The sequence below is a fragment of the Oncorhynchus clarkii genome, chromosome 7 (assembly GCF_045791955.1).
Source record: "Oncorhynchus clarkii lewisi isolate Uvic-CL-2024 chromosome 7, UVic_Ocla_1.0, whole genome shotgun sequence".
NCBI lineage: Eukaryota > Metazoa > Chordata > Actinopteri > Salmoniformes > Salmonidae > Oncorhynchus > Oncorhynchus clarkii.
The window spans coordinates 62,867,720-62,895,178 of NC_092153.1; the positions used below are offsets into that span (position 1 = coordinate 62,867,720).

A 27,459-nucleotide genomic window follows, 5' to 3' on the forward strand; every position below is an offset into this window, starting at 1 on the left:
GTCCTACAGTTTCACAACACAATGTGTACTGATGGAATTGTTATAGATTCAGATAAAATAAATTGGTAGGGTTGTAGCCATGCAGGGTCTATTTTGATTAAGAAAGTAAATGTTTTTTTGGTGGGTTTTTTGTGTTAACATTTTTTTTCTCCCCAATTTTGTGGTATCCAATTGTTAGTAGCTACTATCTTGTCTCATCGCTACAACTCCCGTATGGGCTCGGGAGAGACGAAGGTTGAAAGTCATGCGTCCTCCGATACACAACCCAACCAAGCCGCACTGCTTCTTAACACAGCGCGCATCCAACCCGGACCCAGCCGCACCAATGTGTCGGAGGAAACACTGTGCACCTGGCAACCTTGGTTAGCGTGCACTGCTCCCGACCCGCCACAGGAGTCGCTGGTGCGCGATGAGACAAGGACATCCCTACAGGCCAAACCCTCCCTAACCCCGACGACGCTATGCCAATTGTGCGTAGCCCCACGGACCTCCCGGTCGCGGTCGGTTACGACAGAGCCTGGGCGCTAACTCAGAGTCTCTGGTGGCACAGCTGGCTTGGTGTTTTTTTTTTTTTACTTCCCAACTATTTGTTACTGTAAGCCTCAAATTAGAATTTCTATTGTGAGAGGGATTCATTTTTTATTTTCCATTTTTTTTATTTAACCTTTATTTTACTAGGCAAGTCAGTTAAGAACAAATTCTTATTTACAATGACGGCCTACGTCGGCCAAACCCGGATGACGCTGGGCCAATTGTGTGCCGCCCTATGGGACTCCCAATCACAGCCGGTTGTGATACAGTCTTAATACTGTAAAAAGCACTGAGCTAATGAGCTAATGCCTTCAAGGTATTATAGTATTCAACACTTTTACTAAACAAAAAAATGCCCAAACAATTTACTTGGATTTTATGTATTCATTGCAATTACTAGTAATTCTACTTCATTAGAATACAGCACAATATATTCCACAACATATTTCTGCAGTCCCACCCACCAACGAATTTCTGACTACACCTCTGCATTGGAGTAAATACCTTTGCTTTAGCCTCTATCAGTGAACAGGTGTTGGGTTGGTAAGTGATTTTGTAAACGTTGACGCACTGCAGGCAAGCTCTGTTTCAAATTGTGTTTCATTGTGAGAATATGTTGACATCTAGTGGGAATACATAGACATTACAGGAACTCTCTACAACAGTGGTCCTCCAACATCGACCCCACCTGATAGTAATTCTTTTTTGTATTCTCACAATTTGTAAGCTATGATTTATTTTCAGGGATGACATGCACTATTTTGCTGTGCCAATTTCCCACTCAGTTTATGAGTAGGCCTACTCATTCTCATCTATGACATCTCTGAGTGGGGTTTTAGAAAACCCCAAAACTGTTTTCTTGAATTGTGCATGTCATACAATAAGATTTGTAGATTTGGCATATTTTTGCATTTGTAATGCTTTCTATAGGATATTTAACATGTAGCCTAGGATCACATTATCTAGCCTATCTCAATTTATCACCAACCGCTTTCTAGACTAGCCTACCCTAGCCTACGTTTTAGTTTCACATATATTAGGCATATAGGTAGCAGCCTATAACTTTAAACATATTTATCGGCAGGAACCTGCTCTAAGCTCACCAATTGCCGTTCTCCATTGTGTCCCTCACTCCCTCAATCTATCTATGCTGGCTGGGAGGAGAGGGGGAGAATCACACTGGTAGACTAGACTAGACGTAATATAGTAAATGTAAATCTGTAATACTCAAATTAGTATGATATGTTACGTTTGGAATGGTTACTTAAGACAGATGGATCCATAAAGCAAGAAACAAATTATGGTGTTTGGTCGGTGTGGATGGGTGAGTGTTCAATGTGAACGTCTAGCAACACAAAGGTTGCGAGTTTGAATCCCATCATGGACAATTTGAGCTAATTATCAACTTTTCAACTACTTACTACTTTTTAGCTACTTTGGAACTACTTATCATGTTAGCTAAACCTTACCATAACCTTAACCTTAACCATTTTAGCTAACCCTTCCCCTAACCTTAACCCTTTTAGCTAACCCTTCTCCTAACTTTAACCCTTGTAGCTAACCCTTCCCCTTTAACCTAACCCTAACCTTAAGCCTTTAACCTAACTCCTAAACTTAACCTTAACCTTAATCCTAACCCCTAACCCAGTGGTTTAAAGTACCTAAGTAAAAATTATTTTCAAGTACTACTTTAATAGTTTTTGGGGTATCTGTACTTTACTATTTATATTTTTTGACTACTTTTACTTCATTACATTCCTTAAGTAATTATTGTACTTTTTACTCCATACATTTTCCTTGACACACAAAAGTACATGTTACATTTTGAATGCTTAGTAGGACAGGAAAATAGTCAAATTCCCTGATCTAGACTTCAAAAAATTATTAGGTTTAGCTATTTCATCTGGGATGAAATATAGACTACTGTAATGAAATGAATATGGAGTGGCCTAGCCAGTCTCCAGACCTTAATCCCATAGAAAATCTGTGGAGGGAGCTGAAGGTTTGAGTTGCCAAACGTCAGCCTCGAAACCTTAATGACTTGGAGAATATCTGCAAAGAGGAGTGGGACAAAATCCCTCCTGAGATGTGTGCAAACCTGATGGCCAACTACAAGAAACGTCTGACCTCTGTGATTGCCAACAAGGGTTTTGCCACCAAGTACTAAGTCATGTTTTGCAGAGGGGTCAAATACTTATTTCCCTCATTAAAATGCAAATCAATTCATAACATTTTTAACATGCGTTTTTCTGGATTTTTTTGTTGTTATTCTGTCTCTCACTGTTCAAATAAACCTACCATTAAAATTATAGACGGATCATTTCTTTGTCAGTGGACAAATATACAAAATCTGCAAGGGATCAAATACTTTTTTCCCTCACTGTATGTATATCAGCTTTTAGTTTTGTTGCACCTTATATGTGGAACAAACTTCAAAATGTTCTTTAATCTGGTGTTTTGGTGCCTCTAGAGCAATTCAGAAAGATGATTGAGGACCTTATTTCTGATGAATGTGTTTGTTTTTTATTACCTTTTTCTTCTTTCTGCTTGCATTTTGTATTTTATTTTGATGTGTGTATTTTCTGTAACTTCTGTAATTCAGGGCTCATCTGTAAAACAGACCTTCGTCTCAGTATGACTCCCTGATAAAATAAAATGTGTTTTTAAAGGTTAGGCTACGGGTGTAGGGAAGGCACTTCCAAAGGATGCTTGATAGCACTGATCATCAACAAATTGTGATGTTTGAGGACCACGGTTCCGGTTCAGGAAAAAGATGGAGGAATTGGATGCTGAATTCGAATCAAGCAGCGCGTCGAGCAAAGTTGGTGAAAACAAATGTTCTGAATGGACAACAGTAGTAGTGAAAACTGGAACAAAATGTCTAAATTTGGATACATGTATGAATGATAATGAATCGCTTCTTGTTGGGATGCGTTTGTTGAGTCAGGATGCATATTTTGGAAACCCGTTTGAGGTGTTGAAAATGGGGAAGTATGCGCTGGGAAAAGTGGAGCCTGTCAGAGTGACCAGGAGTGGTCTTATTTTGATTAATTGTATTTCTGAAGAGCAGCAGGAGATTGCAGTGGGCCTCAAAATAATCAGAACAACAGAAGTTTGTGATTTGAACTTCGGAGTAGAGCACCCGTCAAAGGAGTCATCTCATGGGTGATGATGGATGTTCATATTGAATACCTGAAGACAATTCCTGGTGTGGTTGGTGCCCTGCGTCTGACCCACTGGGTGAATGGAGAAAAAGAAGAAAGTCTGTCGGTCCTGTTGTTTTTTGATAAAGAGCAAATACCTACGCATATGAAGCTTGGTTATAAGATACACTGTAAGATACACTGTAAGAGCTTTTGTCCCCAAACCACTGCAGTGTAAGAATTGTAAAGGATTTGATCATGTTTCAAGTGTGTGCAGATGGACAGAGTATAATGAAGAAAGGTGTGTAGGTAGGACAACGGTGTTGCAATTGTGGTGGGGATCATGACCCCGAGTACCTGGAGTGCCCTGCAAGGGTGAAGGAGATTGAGGTGGCAAAAGTCAGAGCGGTCAATTGAATCTCCTATGTGAAAGCGATTAAAAAAGAATTGAGGAAACAAGTGATGCTAGTGAAGATATGGTAGTGGACGCACCGCACCTGTTGTAAATGTTTGCTGCCAGTCAAAATATACCCTGTGTGTTAAAAAGGTGGATTTTGTTGCATTCATTGACACAGTTATAAACTGTACAGCACAAGTCTCAAAGAAATCTAAAAAACTGGACATTATTGTGGCTGCGACAGAAAAGGTTTGGGGATTTTATATCTGGGGTACTGGCGCCTGAAGACCCTCCCTCCCAGGTTCCTCTTGAACCTGTGTAGGGATCAGATCTGTTTATTTTTTTTAAAGAAAAGTTTTATTTATTTTTTGATAGTTTGGTAGTTATTTTTTGGTGTATTTTGTTCCATTTTGGGGTATCCTATTTCCATCCCACACGTTAGGTGGCGAGATGCTCATTAAAATCTGCGATCGCCAATATACGATTGAAGAAGAAGAAGAAAAATAAGAAAAAGAGTTACACTTTCCCATAATGCATTGCAATGCCAACGTAGGCACATCTGCCATTGCCTAGCTAGTTTTCAACATGGCCACCGGTGTTTGACATCAGCTAGCATTCGTAGTTCTTCTCAATGGATTTAATTTGAGCTGACACATATTTTCCATACATTTTAACTCCACATCTTTAGCAAAAAGTCATATCGAACTAAGCAAGCCAGACGCTTTCTACATTATCCGGCCTGGTAAGAGACTAGCACTAGCTAACATCAGGCAGTTGGCTACCGGCGTTATCTAGACGGCTAGCTAGCTCCAGATACACAATATATCATACATAGACTATTGGATGCCATTCAGCTTGGTAGTTGCTGTCAGTTCGTATTTTTGAATAGTGTTGATTATTTAGCTAGATAGCTCGTTATGTCTGTCCAAGGCTGCCTAAATTAGCCGCTAGCTAGTGGTGCATTGATGGCTCGTTGATAAGAGGTAAATGGGACGTGATTTCTTCGTAAGATTGTTAATGATTACTCTCTTTCAGTGTCAGTCAAAATGGCAAGCCCAAGGACTAGAAGAGTTTTGAAGGAAGTGAGAACTCAGGAGGAAAACAACGTGAGTAACTACTGTTGGATAGCTAACGACATTCGCTTGCTGTTTGAGCAGTATAGCCAAAGATAGTGCCTTCAGAAAGTATTCAGACCCCTTGACTTTTTCCACATTTTGATGTTAAAAGCCTTATTCTAAAATTGATTGAATAAATTAAAAATCCTCAGACATCTACACACAATACCACATGGTGACAAAGCAGAAAGAGGTTTTTAGAATGTCTTGCTTATTTGTAATAAATAAAAAAACGTATTTACATTAGTATCCAGACCCTTTGCTATGAGACTGGAAATTGAGCTCAGGTGCATCCTGTTTCCATTGATCATCCTTGATGTTACTACAACTTGATTGGAGTCCACCTGTGGTAAATTCAATTGATTAGAAATGCACACGCCTGTCTATATAAGGTTGACAGTGCCTGTCAGAGCAAAAACCAAGACGTGGTCGAAGGAATTGACCGTAGAGTGTTGAGACAGGATTGTTGTCGAGGCGCAGATCTGGGGAATAGTACCAGCAGCATTGAAAGTCTCCAAGAACACAGTGGTCTCCATCATTCCTAAATGGAAGAAGTTTGAAATCACCAAGAGTCTTCCTAGAGCTGGCTGCCCGGCCAAACTGAGCAATTGGGGAGAAGGGCCTTGGTCAGGGAGGTGACCAAGACCCAATGGTCACTTTGAATAAGCTCCAGAGTTCATCTGTGGCGATGGGAGAACCTTCCAGAAGGACAACCATCTCTGCAGCACTCCACCAATCAGGTCTTTATGGTAGTGGCCAGACAGAAGCCTCTCCTCAATAAAAGCCAAATGACAGCCTGCTTGGAATTTGCCTAAAGGCACCTAAAGGACTCTAACCATGGGAAACAAGATTCTCGGGTCGGATGAAACCAAGATTGAACTATTTGGTCTGAATGCCAAGCATCACATCTGGAGGAAACCTGGCACCATCCCTACGGTGAAGCATGTTTGTGGCAGTATCGTGCTGTGGGGATGTTTTTCAGCGGCAGGGACTGGGAGACTATAGCTGAAAATAGCTCTGCAGCGATACTCCCCATCCAGCTTGAGAGGATCTGCAGAGAAGAATGGGAGAAACTCTCCAAATACAGGTGTGCCAAGCTTGTAGCGTCATACCCAAGAAGAATTGAGGCTGTAATCGCTGGAAGGTGTTTAAAAAAAGTACTGATTAAAGGGTCTGAATAATTATGTAAATGTGATACTTTTTAAAATAAAATTGCAAAGATTTATTAAAAAAACAGTTTTTGCTTTGTCATTATGGGGTGTTGTGTGTAGATTGATGGGAAAAAAAACAAATGTAATCGATCTTAGAATAAGGCTATAACGTAACAAAATGTGGAAAAAGTCAAGGTGTCTGAATACTTTGCAGATGCGCTGTGGATGAAGGTAGGACATTACTGATTGACTGACGCAATTTGAATTGAAATTATTTTGCATTTACCGTGAGTATATTAAACATTAAGAACCCCCAGTCAACTGTTTTGACTGGGAAGCATGCTTCACGACTCACACTTTAGCCACGACTTGGTTGCTCAGGGCCTAGGGTGAACTACCTACGGTTTTATATGGACACAAGTTAAAACAGTAGCGAGGGCTGAACAATCTCTGCTGATATATTCAATGTGATAACTGTCCTGTGTCCATATTCACTTTTTCAATGTCAACAATGACATCAAATGGTTAGGCAACATTTCCCCCTCCTTTTCTCAGCTTTGCTTTGAGTGTGGGGGCTTTAACCCTCAGTGGGTTAGTGTTACCTATGGGATCTGGATTTGTCTGGAGTGTTCTGGCAAACACAGAGGCTTGGGAGTGCACCTTAGGTGAGTAACTTTAAAGTTCCAAAATGACAAATTTGATGATTGTGTTGGGATTTATGCTTGCCAGCAGAGGCATGTGCATGAATGTCAAAATCCTCTCTTATCCTAGATAAATTGTTTATTGCTTTTAGCCGTGCTCTTCTAAGAAACTTATTAGCAGTTATGTGCTTTGTTAACCCACCACAGCCAGAAGCCATCCACATTTCTTCTTTCCTGACTGTTAGTCAGTGTGTTTGGAAGTATTGAACCCCTGATGTGATCTCTATACTGTAGCTTTGTGCGCTCTGTTACCATGGACAAGTGGAAGGACATTGAGCTGGAGAAGATGAAGGCGGGAGGGAACGGAAAGTTCCGTATGTTTCTTGAACTCCAAGATGATTATGATGCCACTTGGACCATGCAGGACAAATATAACAGCAGAGCTGCTGCACTTTTCAGAGACAAGGTGAGGAAGTCTCACTCTCATGAGTCATAATTTAATGATCATGCTCAGCACAGTTGCTGGGGACACTCCAAATGTCCATTTATGAATTTCCAATGCTAATATCAGACAGGACATATTGAATGGTCTCACTCACTGAATTCCATTCCTCTGTATTCCATTGACAGGTTGCAACCATTGCAGAAGGGAAGGAGTGGTCTATTGAAACTTCCTCTGCCAAGGACTGGACTCCACCTCAGCCCAAAACAGGACTTTCGTCGTCTCATCGGTAAGTAAGGCTGGGCGATTATTTTTTATTTATTCAAATTCATGTTTTTGTGCGATATTCCAGATGCCTGTATTGGAAGAATCAAGGTTTTTTGTAATTCATTTTTATGTCTGCTTGTTTTCATGTTGTCTTTTTGGTTTTGTCTACTTCGCTCCTTCTGTGCTGTGTGCACTTTCTCATTTACGCCAGACATCTCAATATAATGACACGCTGTTCATGTCTCCGCCCTAACAATGGGAGTCGTTGTCCCAAAGGCGGGAAGGTAGGCAACAAGCCTAAGTCCAAAATAAGCCCATAGAAATGTGTTATTTTTTTGAGTGAAACCTCCAGGGTATGGTCATGACAATCCTAGAAAAGTCATAACATTTTAAAATGTTTTCCAGGCCTGGAAAAGTTCAGAAATTATCACATCTGTAATGTTTTGGAAAAGTCCTGGAAATTCATTTAATTTTTGTTCATGTAATTTATTTAAGCACCTTTTTTTGAAATATTTGATCAATCAAATAAAAATCAACACATCAGCCAGGATCAGAATGTTTGTGTGCATAACCTGCATGTGTGCAAGACGAGAGGGCTGTTGCTTAAGGCGTCCGCATGCTTCCCAGCCGAAACAATTTGGAAGGGTTTGTGCATATACACATAAACGCTACAATTTCAAAGATTCTACTGAGTTACAGTTCATATAAGGAAATCGGACAATTGAAATACATTTATTAGGCCCTATTCTATGAATTCCACATGACTGGGAATACAGATATGTATCTGTTAATCACAGATACCTAAAAAAATAAATAAAATTGTGGCATGGATCAGAAGTCAGTATCTAGTGTAGAGGTCGATCGATTATGATTTTTCAACGCCGATACCGATTATTGGAGGACCAAAAAAGCCAATACCGATTAATCGGCCGATTGAAAACAAAAAAGTTTTTTTTATTTGTAATGACAATTACAACAATACTGAATGAACACTTATTTTAACTTAATATAATACATCAATAAGATCAATTTAGCCTCAAATAAATAATGAAACATGTTCAATTTGGTTTAAATAATGCAAAAACAAAGTGTTGGAGAAGAAAGTAAAAGTGCAATATGTGCCATGTAAGAAAGCTAACGTTTCAGTTCCTTGCTCAGAACATGAGAACATATGAAAGCTGGTGGTTCCTTTTAACATGAGTCTTCAATATTCTCAGGTAAGAAGTTGTAGTTATTATAGGAATTATAGGACTATTTCCCTCTATACCATTTGTATTTCATTAACCTTTGTCTATTGGATGTTCTTATAGGCACTTTAGTATTGCCAGTGTAACAGTATAGCTTCCGTCCCTCTCCTCGCTCCTCCCTGGGCTCAAACCAGCAACACGACAACAGCCACCCTCGAAGCAGCAGAGCAAGGGGAACAACCACAGGCTCAGCGAATGACGTTTGAAACGCTATTAGCGCGCGCTAACTCGCTAGCCATTTCACTTCGGTTACACCAGCCTAATCTCGGGAGTTGATAGACTTGAAGTCATAAACAGCGCAATGCTTGAGGCACAACGAAGAGCTGCTGACAAAACGCACAAAAGTGCTGTTTGAATGAATGTTTACCCGCCTGCTTCTGCCTACCACTGCTCAGTCAGATACTTAGATACTTTATGCTTGTATGCTCAGTCAGATTATATGCAACGTAGGACACGCTAGATAATATCTAGTAATATAATCAACCATGTGTAGTTAACTAGTGATTATGATTGATTGTTTTTTATAAGATAAGTTTAATGCTAGCTAGCAACTTGCCTTGGCTTACTGCATTTGCGTAACAGGCAGTCTCCTTGTGGAGTGCAACAAGAGAGAGGCAGGTCGTTATAGCGTTGGACTAGTTAACTGTAAGGTTGCAAGATTGGATCCTCAGAGCTGACAAGGTGAAAATCTGTCGTTCTGCCCCTGAAATAGGCAGTTAACCCACCGTTCCTAGGCCGTCATTGGAAATAAGGATGTGTTCTTAACTGACTTGCCTAGTTAACTTAAGATTAAATAAAGGTGTACATTTTTTTTCTCTCCAAAAATCGGTGTCCAAAAATACCGATTTCCGGTTGTTATCAACTTGAAATCGGCCCTAATTAATCGGCCATTCCGATTAATCGGTTGACCTCTAATCTAGTGTGACCACCATTTGCCTTGTGCAGCACGACACCTTCACATAGTTGATCATGCTGTTGATCGTGGAATGTTGTCTCACTCCTGTTCAATAGCTGTGTGAAGTTGCTGGATTTTGGCAGGAACTGAAACACTCTGTCGTACACGAGGATCCCAAACATACTCAATGGGTGACATGTCTGAAGAGTATGCAGGCCATGGCAGAACTGGGACATTTTCAACTTTCAGGAATTGTGTATAGATCCTTGCAACATGGGGCCGTGCATTATCATGCTGAAACATATCTATTGGACCCCAGGAAGATTAGCTGATGTTACGGCGTTAGCTAATGTGGATCCTAATAAAAATTTACAAACATGCGGTGGATGAAGGGCACGACAATGGCCCTCAGGATCTCGTCACGTTATCTCTGCATTTAAATTGTTATCAATAAAATGCATTTGTGTTCATTGTCTGTAGCTTATACCTGCCCATACCATAACCCCACCGCAAACATGGGGCACTGTGTTCACAACGTTGACCTCAGCAAACCGCTCTCCCACACGACGCCATACACACGATCTACCCGGTACAATTGAAATCGTGATTCAACTGTGAAGAGTGCTCTTCTCCAGTGTGCCAGTGGCCATGGAAGGTGAGCATTTGCCCACTGAAGTCGGGTATGACGCCGATCTGGGTCAAGACCCTGGTGAGGACGACGAGCACATAGATGAGCTTCCCTTAGACCGTTTCTTACAGTTTGTGCAACAATTCTTTGGTTGTGCAAACCCGGTTTCCGGGTGGCTCGTCTTAGACCATCCCGCAGGGGATGAAGCCAGACGTGGAGGTCATGGTGTGGCGTGTTTGTACGGGGTCTGCAGTTGTGAGGCTGGTTGGAATTACTGCCAAATTCTCTAAAATGACAGAGGCGGCTTATGGTAAAGAAATGAACATTACATTCTCTGGCAACAGCTCTGGTGGACTTTCCTGCAGTCAGCATGCCAATTGTGTACTCCTCAACTTGAGACATCTGTGGCATTGTGTTGTGACAACTGCACCTTTTTTGTTGTTGCCTATTGTCCCCAGCACAAGGGTCACCTGTGTAATGATCATGCTGTTCAATCAGCTTCTTGATATGCCACACATGCCAGGTGGATTGATTATCTTGGCAAAGGAGAAATGCTCACTAACAGGCATGTAAACAAATTTGTGCACAATTTGAGAGAAATACACTTTGTGCATATGGAATATTTCTAGGATCTTATTTCAGCTCATGAAACATGGGACCAACACATGTTGCATGTATATTTTTCTCAGTATTTTACGACGTTTTGGACTTCTGTAAGGGGTTTTTCGGTTGTTCAGACAATGTTTTGAGGCAAGTTTGTCGGTAGCCGACGTCTACGACCCTTCATAGATGATTGGTCAATAGTAATGAGTATTTGTCATTCATTGAGAACTCGTTTTCGTGAAAAAATTTCATTGTGAAATACTGCACCAAACATGTTAGTTAGTTGTAACGTTGAGCGGCTAAGATCTCCTTGGTAAAAACATCAATGTAATTAAATTTATTGCGTTATCTTGGATTAATTGTGACTTTTGAAGTGTATACTGGCTACGGTGTCTCAAATGGACAAACGGTAGTCTTTTTTTAAGGGAGTATGTGAGTGCACTCATTCGGTTCGCCTAGCCGAGTTCGGCTAAGGGCCAAGGAGAGAGACATTCCAGTGCAGCAGTAGGTAGGCCTATAAAATATGATGAACAGACTAACTACTGTTATTAAGGAGGAGAACGCTACATACCCCAATGTATAGTGCCAACTATGAAGTTGAGCACGTGAAATATATTCAGATGTGCACCGCACACAGCCTAGTTGCAGCAGAATATCATCTGCAGGCAGCAAGAGCGCACAGCTCTCAACTGGTTTTGGCATGGAGCAGTTCACAGAAGGACTTCGGTAGTCGGTAGGATAGAAAATACATTTCAATTTTATCTACCAGTAAATGCTAAGGCAATGGGTATGCAAACCAGGTACTGAAAGTTTAGACCGAAGTGTTGATTTAGTAGGTTATTTGTGATGTGCACTGTTTGCATCAGGGTCGTGGACATGGATGGGTCTGGGTAGATGGAGGCCCACCCATTAGCGAGCCAGGCCCTGACAGTCATGTGGTGTAAGCATTATTGTGGAGTTAGTCATCAAATTTGACTGGGACATTGTTTGCTGCCTCTATTCAGGATGCACTGTTTCAATGACTATTCTGGACAAATGTAACTATGGCTGGGAATTTCAATACAATCAAACTAGCAAGGGAAATGATCACAAGTCAGACATAACGTATCAAATCAAATCAAATTTTATTTGTCACATACACATGGTTAGCAGATGTTAATGCGAGTGTAGCGAAATGCTTGTAGGCTAGCATACCTATTTATGAAGTAAGCTCAAAACACAGAGCCTAATGTTAGCTAGCTGCTAGGAGGATGTCATGCCATTGGAGTGGGTGAGTGACTGAATTTTTTTCCCCCCCCTCATTGTTATTCGGTGGTCATACACAGCTAGAGATGCAGGTATCATTTGGTTAGCTAGCAAGAACTTGAACTACTTATCCAGTTAGCATATCGCTTGCGTTTGCAAATTCACTCTGGCGATCTACTCCGATTTCAAAACTCTCTTCTGACTGTGCCAGAGTGCAGAACTTATGAATTTCCAAACAAGCAACACCTGCTGAATTTTACCGGTGTCAGTAAACATATTCCAAAAAAGTATTAGTTAGTCAAGAATGCTCTAGATCAGTGTTTCCTAACCCTGGTCCTCCAGTACACCCAACAGTACACATTTTCATTGTAGCCCTGGACATACACACCTCGCTCAACTCATTAAAGGCTTGATGATTAGTTGACAAGTTGAATCAAGTGTGCTTGCCCGGAGTTACAATAAAAATGTGAACTGTTGGGGGTACTCGAGGACCAAGGTTTGGAAACATTGCTCTAAATAACATGTAAACTGCCTAACCAGCTCTGCTAAGGTGAATAAAATGGTCAGTCAGTGGTGTAAAAATACTTTAAAGTACTACTTAAGTAGCTTTTGGGTAGTCTTTACTATTTATATTTTTGGCTACTCTTACGTCATTACATTCATAAAGAAAATAATGTTCTTTCTACTGCATACATTTTCCCTGACACCCAAAAGTACTCATTACATTTTGACAAGAAAATGGTCCAGTTCACACTTGTCAAGAGAACATCCCTAGTCATCCTACTGCCTCTGCTCTGGCGGACTCACTAAACACACATGCTTCATTTGTAAATGTCTGAGTGTGCCCCTGGCGATCCGTAAAAAAATAATTGTGCCATCTGTTTTTTTCTTATATAAGGAGGTTGAAATTATTTATACTTTTGATACTTGAGTAAAAGTATTTTGTTTTAAAATATACTTAAGTATTTTACTTGAGTCATTTTCTATTAAGGTATCTTTTACTTTTACTCAAGTATGACAGTTGGGTACTTTTTTCACCACTGGTCAGAGTGAGGTGTTCTCATTTGTCTGGATGTAGCTAACTAGCCAACTTTAGCCAGTTAGCTTTGGGTGCTTGGTTGGGACAAGCATGCATTTGTATTTATTGGGGATCCCCAAGGCAGCAGCTACTCTTCCTGGGGTTCAAACACATTAAGGGACTTACATGAGTTTCAAAGAGAGTCAGAATATGAATGTCATCTGTTAAAGTTAATGACTTCATGAACCTTGTTTCTTAAGCAACGGGCTATTTTTAGGCCTTTCCTGGGTTGCTTGACTGTTTTTAATGCTTTACTGGGAAGTAGCTTATCAGAAGTAGACTTGCTCATGTTATTTATATTGGAGCTGATGGTAAGCTGCACACAGTGGACTTCCTACTAGGGCACACTGCCTCAGTGCTGACCGTGTAACTCTGGTTCATAGGCACATGATTACTGCATACAAAAACTGTAGGATCAATAGCGGTGTTCCGGGGGATATAAATTAAGTTACTTACATTATCCCAGGGTCGTTGGAAGATAATGTACATTTGATGCAACATTATGACAACTCATTGTCACAATGGTAGGGATAAACTGAGCTAGTCTTGGGTCTTTTTATGTCATTTTCTCAACGCAGCCTTGAAATGCGTGGACAGAGTCTGGAAGCCAAGATTTTTTGGGGGGCGGGGAGGGGGTCGAGAACAGGAACATCCCCAAAGTCATCTAGGAGCATCCCACTAGCTCATGTCTCCAAGGAAGGGGGAGACTGGGAAGGTATCCCTACAGAGTACCGGCCAGTCGGCTGTGGACAGCCGACACGGTGGCGACACTTCCACCAGAAGGGCATCTGGCTACTGGGGTAAAAAAAAAAGTAGGCGGGCGTTGATTTTCCCCAGTAGCTAGTGTAGGTTCGCTACTTGTTTGCTAAGAGTAGCCACTTCACCCCTTTAGGCCTCTGCAAGCTACATTGAAAGTCCAGGTGGTCCACATTGTCCCAGAATAAAGCAAAGTAAACACAGCTCCTGCAGCTTTAAACGTTCAATAGGGGCTTCTGTTTGAGACTGCCGAGCTAGCTGGGCTTCCGTGTCTCTACACATGGAATCTGGCAGGATCCCGGGACGGTAGCTTTCACAGCAACTGAGTTAGAGATTCTGCTAATGCTTTCCTTTGTTCATGCTTCCCACTTTGTCAGAGCTCTGCGTGTCATGTCTTGTCTGTGGCATTGGCAGGCAAGCTACAGAAGGACAAGGTGACAATTCCCCATTTATCAGTCAAATTGATGGGCAACTAGCTGAAAAAGTTTGAGGGTTTATCTAGTTTTCTGTCGTTAGATTTTAGCTCATCTTGCTCTGGCTAGCATTAGTTGTTGATCTTGTTGATGTACGTAACTGATGGATAGAGAGCCTACCATTTTTCATAGTGGTTTGATCAACAGGACTGTAACGTTTCCAAATGTAAGAGGACTCCCATGGTGTTTACTTATTTGCAGAAATCCATTCTGGTGGCTTTTGGCGACTGTTGTAATGATCTAAAGTCACGGTGTTGCAACTGCCTGTAAACACACGGTCCAGTTCAAAGTGAATGATGGCAGGACCCTGTGGCAAATGGCTTGTTTGTATATAGGTTCTACTGTAGGTCTGATTGGCTATAGCACACCGGTCTGTGTAGACTCCGGTCCTGGACAAGACAATGGTTTTTATTCGGTTTTATTTACTCCAGTGTCTATTAATTGTCCAAACGCACAGCTGCTTTCTCACTATATTACTTAAGAAATGTAACAAATGCCTTAATATACGTAATTCCCAAACATTCGATGAATTTATGAATATGTGAAAATTACAAATATGAATATGTGAAAATTAAATCTAAGTGGTTTTTGTCAATGTTTAAATAAGTGATTCTTCTTGACAATGTATATGAACAGATTTGAATAAGATTTCATGTTGCTAAAAGGTTTGGTCCAACAGAATGGGTCATATGGACACCAATACACATTGAGACATTATTTTACTGTAATAGAGAAGTTATCCTTTCTAACAATACCCTTTTTTTAAAGGTCTCAACTACTCAAATTGCATGCAAATAAGATGCTACTTAAACAGGAGTATTAATGAACATTCATTCTGAAAAATGTATGTGCAGTTTGTCAAGCGCGGTATAAATGTGGAATAAGCATAAGTTTTATATAAGGAATCGGAAACTCTAAAGTAGGCCACTTGATTTCAACATCTGAACAAAGTGGACAGGCTAGCATGTTGTTCAAACCATTGGAGGTGAACAGAAGTGTGTTCATAACTGTTCTGCTTTGTTAGCAAGCAAATAGATCCAAGTTGACTACACTTGAAACGTAAAGAATAGCTGCTACTCACGAGCATGCCAGTTTGCCCATGAGAGATTGTTTGAGACCTGCGTTAATTTTCTCTAGTTAGTGCTACAAGAAGGGTCATTATTAGTGAATGTGCATTATGTATGGGTCTGGTTACATTAGTACATTTTTTTTCTGACATTTTCATAGACTTGAAAGCCAGATCCGTGATTATTGCAAGAAAAGCAGGTTAAACTATTTTTTATAAAATAATACAATTATTAGTGGGGCTTGTTTAGCCTAATTTCATGTGACCTGAATTCATGAGATTATTGCTGGTTGTTTGAAATGCAGTGTATTTGACCTTTTTAATTGTACAGCAAAGCTTATTTAGATTAAAAAAAAAATGTATCACTATATTGTGAATTGCCCATAAGTTAGGGCTGGGCGATATGATCTAAAAATCTATGGGTAAAGGTGAAAATAGTGTTATTTAGCTAAAGTATTCGACTACTTGAATATTTTCAAAGTACTGATGTCCAATGTTATCAAGTCTCATAATATTCTGTCATCTGTTTTCCAATGTAGCTCAGGGGGCCTGGGTCAGAACTCGGGCAAACCTTCAGACAAGGCCTTTGAGGACTGGTTGAGTGACGATGTGAACTCTTATCAGAGGTGAGACCATTGTATCAATGACACTCCTCTCTGAGGCAGCTGCACAGCTTTTCTCTTATAGTACACATAAAGCACATGGTCAAAATTCGAAAGATGCCACAGAACATTTTTGTTTTGTTTAAAGAACACTTTAATCTGCTTTTCTCATGTAATGTATTCTTAACCCTAATTATGAAACTTAACAACTTTAAGGACTTAATCTGTGAATGCTCACCCAAAATGTAGCACAGGGTCTTAAAACAAAAGATGCCACAGAATACAACATTTTTAACATTTTGCTTAAAGCTCAATTTCATCCATATTGTTTTCTTTCCTGCTGGGGCCACCCATATGTGTATGCATGATTGTAAGTTGCTTTCCATAAAACCATTGGCTAAATGGAATATTATATGTTTTTGGTCACCCTATGAGGACTTGTCATTCATGCAAAATTTACAATTTCCTCTGTAGCGGTGGCAGTTATAGTGGGAATCAGGAAAACCGCTATGTTGGCTTTGGGAATACGCCGACTCCAGAGAAGGAGGATGATGTCCTGAACAACGCGCTCTCTTCCATTTATTCGGTACGGCAGTAATACGGCACAGCATTTAGGAATCTGCATAGCTCTGCAGTAGACGGGTCTCTGTGTGTGTACAGTTGAAGTCGAAGTCGAAGTTTACATACACTTAGGTTGGAGTCATTAAAACTTGTTTTTTTAATACAAATTTCTTGTTGACTAACTATAGTTTTGGCAAGTCGGTTAGGACTTGTGAAAAGTGCAACTCAATCCCAGAGCAACAGCAAAGGACCTTGTGAAGATGCTGTAGGAAATGGGTAGAAAAGTATCTATCCACAGTAAAACGAGTCCTATATCGACATAACCTGAATGGTCGCTCAGCAAGGAAGAAGCCACTGCTCCAAAATTGCCATAAAAAAGCCAGACTACGGTTTGCAGTTGCACATGGGGTCAAAGATGGTACTCTTTGGAGAAATGTCCTCTGGTCTGATGAAACAAAAACAGAACTGTTTGGCCATAATGACCATCGTTATGTTTGGAGGAAAAAGGGGGATGCTTGCATGATGAACACCATCCGAACCATGAAGCACGGGGGTAACGCATCATGTTGTGGGGGTGTTTTACTACAGGAGTGACTGGTGCACTTCACTAAATAGATGACATCATGAGGATGGAAAATTATGTGGATATATTAAATCAACTTCTCAAGACATCTGTCAGGAAGTTAAAGCTTGGTTGCAAATGGGTCTTCCAAATGGACAATGACCCCAAGCATACTTCCAAAGTTGTGTCAAAGTGGCTTAAGGATGACAGTCAAGGTATTGGAGTGGCCATCACAAAGCCCTGACCTCAAGCCTATAGAACATTTGTGGGCAGAACTGAAAAAGTGTGTGCGAGCATAGAGGCCTACAAACCTGACTCAGTTACACCAGCTCTGTCAGGAGACATGGGCCCAAATTCACCCAACTTATTGTGGGAAGCTTGTGGAAGGCTACCTGACACGTTTGACCCAAGTTAAACAATTTAAAGGCAATGCTACCAAATACTAATTGAGTGTATGTAAACTTCTGACCCACTGAGAATGTGATGAAAGAAATAAAAGCTGAAATAAATAATTCTCTACTATTATTCCGACATTTCACATTCTTAAAATAAAGTGGTGATCATAACTGACCTAAGACAGGGAATTTTTACTAGGATTAAATGTCAGGAATTGTGAAACTGAGTTTAAATGTATTTGGCTAAGGTGTATGTAAACTTCCAACTTCAACTGTATGTGTGTGTGTGGCGCTTTTAAGACAACTGGGAACTCTGGCCCCCCAAATGTCAAATCATGCTGTCTCTGATCTTCAGGTCAGAAAGTCAGAGCTCTAGGAAGATGCCCTGAGTTTCCGAGTTGGATGAGTGTTCAAAAAGGTTTTTTCTAGTTGGCTCCCCCCAGTTGTCTTGAACGCACTGAAGTCTTAGATTTCAGAGTTCCCAGTTTTGAAGCTGTAATAGTACCATTTGGGAGGTATGATGACTCGTATGACATGTTTTGTTGTATAGGGCTGGAGCAATTTCACCATCGGAGCTAGCAAAATTGCTGCAGTTGCCAAGGATAATGTAAGTATCTTTAAGGAAAGTTGTTATCCTGTCACAGAACTTCATTTGATTGTTTATTAATTGCGTTATCACATCTTTCACTGAAACAGACTGCAAAACTTGCAACTTCAGCAACCCTAAAGGTATGAATTCCTTTTGTTAAACCGTTATTAGTAACTGATGAGTTTTGTCTTTAGTTGTAGTTTTTTTTGGGCCCCGTATCTTATTTTTTTCCTCAATTTTCATTTAGCCTCATTGTAAAATTGCAGGAAATGATCTTTAAACCAGCAAAACTTTCTCCCTGGCCACGAGGACCTAAAGTTTTCAGTTGGCAACTATGCCCATTGCCCCTGCCACGCCTACCACCTAAGCCATTTTTATCCAGAAAAAAAACCCTGACTGCGAAGATAACGTTATGAATAATGTTTTTACTGGCATAATTTTGCAACTTAAAAAACGTGTGTATTTAGATGAGACTATTTACATGGATGTGTAGATACAAACTTTTTTTCACCCCAATTTTTTTGGTATCCAATTGTCCTGTCGCCGCAATTCCCGTACGGACTCGGGAGGCAACAGCCGAGAGCCGTGCATCCTCCGAGACGACCCAGCCAAGCCAAACTGCTTCTTGACACAATGCCCACTTAACCCGGAAGCAAGCCACACCAATGTGTCGGAGGAAACACCGTACACCTGGCGACTCCGCGTTCACTGCGCCCGGCCCGCCACAGGAGTCGCTAGTGTGCGATTGGACAAGAAGATCGCTGCCAGCCAAACCCTCTAACCCGGATGTCACTGGGCCAATTGTCCACCGCCCCTTGGATCTCCCGGTCGTGGTCGGCTGCCACAGAGCCTGGACTAAAACCAGGATCTCTAGTGGCACTGCGATGCATTCCATTAGACCACTACTCCACTCGGGAGCTCAAACAAACTATTTTAACCTTACAAGTCTAAGATGCCATTTAACAATGTTGATAAAGACGTGATTGTATGAATCCCCTTTTGTTGAATAAGGAAACCATTCATATGCTCATTCTCTCTCATGGCTCAAGTAATAACTAACATGATGCTCTGCTAAACAGAGACAGAGTTCTAGCCCCCGTCTCGAAGGAAATACCAAGCTATGATAATTAATTTGAGTGATAAGACATTTTCATTGATCATAATTCAACCAAAGCGATATATTGGTTGAGGCTCAGTCTCCTAATTCCATGTGATGTACCCACTGAAAAATATATTCTAGAACTTAATTGTTTCTATGGATGCCCTTAATGCATGTTATTCCCTCTGCAGCAGAAACTGCAATGTAAATGTTTAGCCTTCAGAGCTCATGGAACACAGATTTTTTTACCCCCCACACGTTTCCCTTGTATTTTTGCTCATAAATTAACTGGACAGAAATAACTGTGAATTTACCATGTTGGAACTGTTTGATGCTTTTTTAACCTCGCTTTCTCGGAACATAGTTAAGGGGCTATAAGCCGCCCCCAGAGCCGGTAAAACCAATAACAAATGCATGCTCTTTGTCCGTATGATACCTGCATATCTCATTTACTTACTGTTTTTATGAATGCATTCATTCCCAACCACCCAGACAGAGCTTGTTGGCTGGTCATCAGTGTCCTGTCTGATATTCTATGTAAACATTTCTAGACCCACTCCTGTGAAATGGTGGATGCATACAGGTAGCCCAACCTGTACTGTTACTGTAAGCTTTTGCTTGGCTGCAGACTAACATTGTTCGGTCCCCTTTTAATTTTTAAAGATGATGGATAATCTTACTGTCAAAGGTTGTAGTGTTAAATGTATTTATATGAAGTTCTTTGTCACTTTAACTTTGGTGGCTCATAAAACCAAATGGTTTAGAACCTGTTCTAGGAATGTCAACATTCCTGTCATTTACAAAGAAAGACATATATCATCGTTATAAACAAAAAGCATTTTATTTGTCACGTGCCGAATACAAGGGGTGTAGACTGCCGTGAAATGCTTCCATAAGCAGAATAAAGTACACAAGAACTAAGCTATACACAAGGAGTACCAGATTAATGTGCAGGGGTACGAGGTACAGTGGGGCAAAAAAGTATTTAGTCAGCCACCAATTGTGCAAGTTCTCCCACTTAAAAAGATGAGAGGGTTGTAATTTATCATAGGTACACTTCAACTATGACAGACAAAATGAGAAAAAAAATTTCCAGAAAATCACATTGTAGGATTTTGTTTTTATTTGCAAATTATGGTGGAAAATAAGTATTTGGTCAATAACAAAAGTTTCTCTACTTTGTTATATACCCTTTGTTGACAATGACAGAGGTCAAACGTTTTCTGTAAGTCTTCACAAGGTTCTCACACACTGTTGCTGGTATTTTGGCCCATTCCTCCATGCAGATCTCCTCTAGAGCAGTGATGTTTTGGGGCTGTTGCTGGGCAACACGGACTTTCAACTCCCTCCAAAGATTTTCTATGGGGTTGAGATCTGGAGACTGGCTAGGCCACTCCAGGACCTTGAAATGCTTCTTACGAAGCCACTCCTTCGTTGCCCGGGCGGTGTGTTTGGGATCATTGTCATGCTGAAAGACCCAGCCACGTTTCATCTTCAATGCCCTTGCTGATGGAAGGAGGTTTTCACTCAAAATCTCACGATGCATGGCCCCATTCATTCTTTCCTTTACACGGATCAGTCGTCCTGGTCCCTTTGCAGAAAAACAGCCCCAAAGCATGATGTTTCCACCCCCATGCTTCACAGTAGGTATGGTGTTCTTTGGATGCAACTCAGCATTCTTTGTCCTCCAAACACGACGAGTTGATTTTTTTACCAAAAAGTTATATTTTGGTTTCATCTGACCATATGACATTCTCCCAATCTTCTTCTGGATCATCCAAATGCTCTCTAGCAAACTTCAGTCGGGCCTGGACTTTGTTACTTTGGTCCCAGCTCTCTGCAGGTCATTCACTAGGTCCCCCCCGTGTGGTTCTGGGATTTTTGCTCACCGTTCTTGTGATCATTTTGACCCCACGGGGTGAGATCTTGCGTGGAGCCCCAGATCGAGGGAGATTATCAGTGGTCTTGTATGTCTTCCATTTCCTAATAATTGCTCCCACAGTTGATTTCTTCAAACCAAGCTGCTTACCTATTGCAGATTCAGCCTTCCCAGCCTGGTGCAGGTCTACAATTTTGTTTCTGATGTCCAGCTCTTTGGTCTTGGCCATAGTGGAGTGTTACTGTTTGAGGTTGTGGACAGGTGTCTTTTATACTGATAACAAGTTCAAACAGGTGCCATTAATACAGGTAACGAGTGGAGGACAGAGGAGCCTCTTAAAGAAGTTGTTACAGGTCTGTGAGAGCCAGAAATCCTGCTTGTTTGTAGGTGACCAAATACTTATTTTCCACCATAATTTGCAAATAAATTCATAAAAAATCCTACAATGTGATTTTCTGGATTTATTTTCCCTCATTTTGTCTGTCATAGTTGAAGTGTACCTATGATGAAAATTACAGGCCTCATCTTTTTAAGTGGGATAACTTGCACTTTTTTGCCCCACTAGATATGTACATGAAGGCAGGGTAAAGTGACCATTACTTTCGTACTCACCAACCATAGGGTTATCCATCCATGCATGACAGTTCCATTGCTCAGTACCCTTTGATGGTCAGCTGTCCGTCCGCTGTGCTGACTGCTCGTTTAACATCCTAGTCATGGCATGACAGTTCCCCCGCCTGCCTCAGCTGCCTACTACTCAAACTCAGTGTCTTGTGTTGGCGTGAATGTCGATTGTTCGTTTGATTCACACATTTTCTCCCTCACTCCCAACTAGGCCACAGAGTTAGGACAGACATTAAATGAGAATGTTATCAAACCTACCCACGAAAAGGTAACATTGTGTTTGAAGTTAATGTTAATTTGGTGGTGGGTCCCTATAGGCTAATATGCTTAATTGAACCAGCTTTAAATTTGAATGTGCACTGTGTCCTTCGGAATGTCTGCTGTGGTGACTGACTAGATAGGGTGCATGTGTAATAGCTAATTGCTTGATGTAGAAACATTCCACATAGCTGCTTAAAGTGGGTGTTGACTGAGACTGAAATCACCTGCTCTCTCCTTATAAGTAGGCTAATCACCACATTTTATTAATGTTCTCTCAGTAAAATATTGAAGCCTAACCACTGCTCACAGTAAAATATGTACTGCTCTCAATAATAAATATTGCCTGAGCTAGCTTTAGTGGGTGATGTCTATTTACACGCCCACCTCTTGATGCTGTGAGTTGTCTCCATTTCAATTAACGGTGATTTGGCTTGTCCAGGTAAAAGATGGCAAGTTGCTAGATGAAATGTCCGTCAGCATTGCTGGGCTGGCATCCAAGGTAGGAGAAGGCAGACCTCTGCCACACTGCAAACCGACAACCAGTCTCCTGAGCAAGGGTCATGGGAAGCTAGGCATTCATTAGAAATTTTCCCAAGTTTAGAATGACTAAATATTCAGGTGCTGTCACCCCCATTACGTATCCTGAAAAGGAGACTGGTTTGGGTGTGTTGATGTATATTTTGAAGATAATTCAATTTGATCTCCCATTTCTCTTGCTGCCATTGTTATTCTGGTGGTGAGTATGTAGATTTGAACTGTACCCGTATTATATTAAGTTGTTCAAGTAAAGGACAATGTGAATACAGAGGTCAATGATTTGATTTCATTAGTTAACTTTTTATTAAAGTAATTTCATATCTAGTTATGTTTTTTGGAGTTTGACGTGTGCCCTCTTCTCAGGTCCAGGGCGCTGGTGCAAAAGGCTGGAAAGACATGAGCGACTTCTTTGCTGGAAAGCCAGAGGACGGGTAACGTCAAATATTAAAATGGACTTTGGCTTGTAGATGTGACATACCATATATGTTCTTAGTTAGGTGGGTGGCTTTATTTGATTAACCCTCTCCCACAGGTCAGAAGGAGAGAGCTACCAGAACATGGACGCCACTGAGGGTTACCAGGGCAACTCCTCAGGCCCAGAACCAGGCCAGGCCCCTGCGCAGGACTTCTGGGAGACCTTTGGGAGCACCAGCTCCTCCAAGCCCAAGAAGTCTCCAAGCAGCGACAGTTGGACCAACGTTGACAACTCTGCCACAGAGAAGAAGAGCTCTGACAGCTGGGACAACTGGGGCTCGGAGGTAGCAACCAACAACAAACACAGCACTGGAGACAGCTGGGAGGCCTGGGACAACAACTGGGACAACAGTGGCAGAGAGACCAAAGGCAAGAAGAGCCCCGCTGCTGCCCCTGACAAACCTGCTGAGGAAACCTGGGACAATGCAGACTGGTAGAGGCCTCTCACTCCCTCACCTGCACTATTTCTCCCTTTTTCTCTATCCCTCCTTGCCTTTTTTTCCTTCACCGCCTTCTTTCCTTCCTTTTTCTGGTACTTTTACAGTTGCGCAGTCCTGTCTCTAACCTGGGCTGCGCTCAATGCCAGTTGTGTTATTCCTCAATAAGAATCAATTGAAAGTAAATTGAGCTCCATGCATATGGAGTATACCTGAATATTCACAAACTTTAAAGCAGTCTAGTGTTTTATTTTTGCTGGATGTGTGTAAATAAAGTGACCTTTAATTGCAGGAGTTAAAAAATCGAAGTGAGAGCAGGGGAATAATCATATGTAATATTTAAAGTTGTTTCCATATTAGAAGGCAAGGTGCAATCTTGGTTTTATGACTCTATAGCAGGGCTATTCAACTATATTCTTACAAGGGCCAGATGTAAAGAAATAAAGGTTAATTGCAGGGGGGCTGGATATTTCCCATGTGATTATTCTAAGGAGACACCAATAAAGACATTTTTGTCCAATTTAAATGTTGCCAAAAGTAATTAGAAAAGAAGTGGAAGGTGCCCAACCAAAGTGAGTCGAGGTGCAACCACTTTTTCTTTATATAATTGATAAAGAAAAGGTGCAATGCTTGCTCACCGTTTATTTATTTAAACCACTATTAAAAGCTTCTTAAAAGTAATTAGGCCATTAGAAAATCATCAAACTAAGCATTACAATAAAAACCATTAAAATAAGTTAATGCCAAGTATTCTTTTGAATTAATTTCCCTCGGTCATTAGGTGCATGTTTTTGGCAATCTTTTCTAACGAGTCCCTGTGAGCGTCAGCGAGGGAAACAGAAGTCATGTACGTGTTCGTAGCTTTCAGGAATGGGGCCATAATATTTTGTAGCTTAAACCGTTCAAACACTAGAGACATTCATATGAACAAAAAATTATCAACATGCCACCTAGGTGCTAAATATGCCCAAAACTACACTTTAGACAACCACAACGCTGCTTGTCATTTTGGCTGGGATTTTTTTGCATATCTTTTATAAATATTCAGAATTTATCAAAGGGCCAGTCTAATTTAATAAATGGGCCGGATCTGACTGGCGGGCCGCCTGTTTGAATAGCCCTGCTCTATATTCAGGCGTTCAAGTCATTCTAACTAAAGATGGCAGCAGTCACCTACTGAACCAGAGTGTCTAGAGTGAGAGGAGCTCACTGGTTGGCCCATGAGAAACAGGGATTTCCACTTTGTTGCCACATGATGCATAATGAAGTTGACAAGGAACTTGACTCTAGTGTGTTTGTCATGTAAAGCCAGCATCCCTGGATTGTACCCCAACAGTGCTGTCGGTGTTGACTAAAACTTAGACAAAACGTTCTGTTTTGTCAATTTATGACTGCAACTAACCTTGGTAGGATGTAGTTGCTGGTAAATGTAGTTGCTGGATTCATATGATGCAAGTACATTATTTGAACAATATTTTTTTATCTTATACATTCTCAGCCCTCTTCATTGAAACCCTAAGAGAAGACTGAGTCAGTACTACTTGGTTATTTTGATGATGAACAGGTTATGAAGTACATTTTGGTATATAGGCCATCGTAAATAAAAAGTTGTTTTTAACTGACTTGCCTAGTTAAGTAAAGGTTAAATAAAGAAAAATATATACAACCCTGTCTAAAGAGGTTGATAGTATAAAAGTACTATTCCACCATCCAATCGGTGGTTGTTGATTGTATTAATCTCATCTGCTAACTGTAATATGAATGAGCATGTGTTCATTTAATGTACAGTATGTATGTTAATCTGTAACATGATTGTGTGTTGAACTGGGCACATTTGTTTTTGGGGTGACTTATGCTTAATTGCATGTATGTAATACTGCCAAACCTGTGGGACCACCACAGCAACCTTCTGTGACCTCTGAACTTCATTGACCCGTAGTGGGATCTAGTCTGTCTGTCCTCTTAACACTAAAAGTCAACACTTTCTTAGTGTGCTGAGCTTTTCAGTGGTAAGTGTTGCATCTGAATTTGTTGATCTCCAAGTATGCACGTTTATGAACTCAAATGTTGAATCAAACGACGGTCAGAACACATCTCAGGCCATTCATGTAATAATCTTTAAAGGAAAGTTTGATATAAAATTCAGATTTGTGCAGTGAATTTCTGACACACATTCACTTCTCAAGGAGTGATGTTGAATACTGCTGATTTGAAAGCGAGCTATTTGCTGGACTTCTAAAATGAGCCACATGTTTTACATGGAAGTGCAGAATAAGGTGGTTCCAGAGATTCACTCCAAAATCAGCCATGTAGGCTTGGCTAGGCCTAATCATGGCCTTGTTCGAGTTATGCATGTTTTGAGTGACTACCAAGGTCACTTTTAACAGATTAATTAACGTTGTTTTGCAGTCTCCCTCAATTTCACCCCTGTATGTGTGAGAGAGTGAGGCGTTGCTTAGATAATTATTCTACTCCTGAGAAAGATGACGAGGCTACTATTTCTTAGTTGCACCAGATTGTTGGCATTTCCTTCCCCTGGCTGTTTTTTTTGGTGGAACCACAGTTTATGGGCTGATGCGGCATGGCATGCATATGCATTGTCTTGTGTGAAAGAGAACTGCTTCTGCTAAAAGGGCAACAAAGACCATCTGTTAAGAGTTGCATGTTTTCTGAACAAAAAAATCATAATGACTGGAGATGTAAACTAGGATAACTGTGCAATGTTTGTGTAGTAGTGCATCTTCTGTAATAGTGCTCCATCTCCCCTGCCCTCTATTTTAATGTTACCAGCCTTAAAGAGCTGACCTCAGTCTATTGATAAACCATTGTCAGTTTGGTTTGAAGAGTGTGTGTGTGTGTGTTCTCCCTTATTAGCTGGACAGCATGTCTGATAAAATATTAAAGTAAAACGAGGTGCTGCTGTTTAGTTTGCCTCCATATTTCTTATGCTTTGTTGATTTTTTTTCTTCCTTGTACTGTAAGTTTTATGAAGACTTTACATTTTCAGTTAAAACTAATCAGTCTAGTGGAACCAGCCTGAAGGTGAACGTAGTGATCATGCTAGTTCCACCAGGGAAAATCGTATCTTATACAGTCCCAAAATGTTTTTTTTTTATCAATGAATTCCAGTGCTTTAAAGGATGTTTAATGTTATATCCTATTTATAGATCTACAAAATCTCACATATCATGTGGTATGTGTGAAATGTAGGCCTAAAAGAACTAATCACAAAAGTACAATATGTGCTCTGTCTTCATGTTTTGATTGTCACATTGGAGATTGCAACCCACAATATTGTGTAGATATCATTGTTCAGTCAAATTGCTATTTTTCGATATTGTAAATTAAATTGTTATTGCATCCTAATGTAACTACGGTTTGAAGAAACAAATAGTTGAGGATTATTTTGAAAAACATAATTGGTATTTCTAAGTGCATTGGGCGTTGGCGAGTTTTCTTTGAGTCCACTAATTTATCTGTCTATACACGCGTTCTATAATGGTGGTTGATTGAAGATAATTTCCTCCAGTACCCTTAACCCTAATGTAAACCATAAGATTACGGTAGGCTTGACCCTTATAGTACTGTACTCTATAAATACTCTATAAATATATAACAGTTCCGGTTTTGGGTGTATTTCTGTGCACCACCTGTTGTCTGTATGCTAAATAAAAACGTAGTACATGTATGTTTTTTACTTATTTTTTCTCATGGTGGATATATTTTTAGAAGATGGTGTCATGAGGTCACTTGAATCACAT

General features: G+C 40.6%; 1 protein-coding gene across 6 annotated transcripts; it reads left to right on the forward strand.

The window, feature by feature from the left end:
- The first annotated feature begins 4,605 nt into the window (after window positions 1–4,605).
- Window positions 4,606–27,386, forward strand: LOC139413638 (ADP-ribosylation factor GTPase-activating protein 1-like). 6 transcript variants are annotated; one of them, XM_071161250.1, is made up of 14 exons: window positions 4,636–4,813; window positions 5,107–5,177; window positions 6,893–7,002; window positions 7,273–7,444; window positions 7,609–7,709; window positions 16,218–16,304; window positions 16,755–16,866; window positions 18,349–18,405; window positions 18,495–18,527; window positions 19,851–19,880; window positions 22,201–22,257; window positions 22,690–22,749; window positions 23,151–23,218; window positions 23,320–27,386. In XM_071161250.1, exons 2-14 carry the CDS (start codon window positions 5,118–5,120, stop codon window positions 23,696–23,698), a joined length of 1,326 nt encoding a protein of 441 aa, XP_071017351.1. In that variant the 5' UTR covers window positions 4,636–4,813; window positions 5,107–5,117; the 3' UTR covers window positions 23,699–27,386. The 6 variants fall into 6 exon arrangements, with proteins under 6 accessions (XP_071017352.1, XP_071017351.1, XP_071017353.1 ...); XM_071161251.1 differs by lacking the exon at window positions 19,851–19,880 and having other exon boundaries at window positions 4,606–4,813; XM_071161252.1 differs by lacking the exon at window positions 22,690–22,749 and having other exon boundaries at window positions 23,157–23,218.
- The last annotated feature ends 73 nt before the right edge of the window (window positions 27,387–27,459 follow it).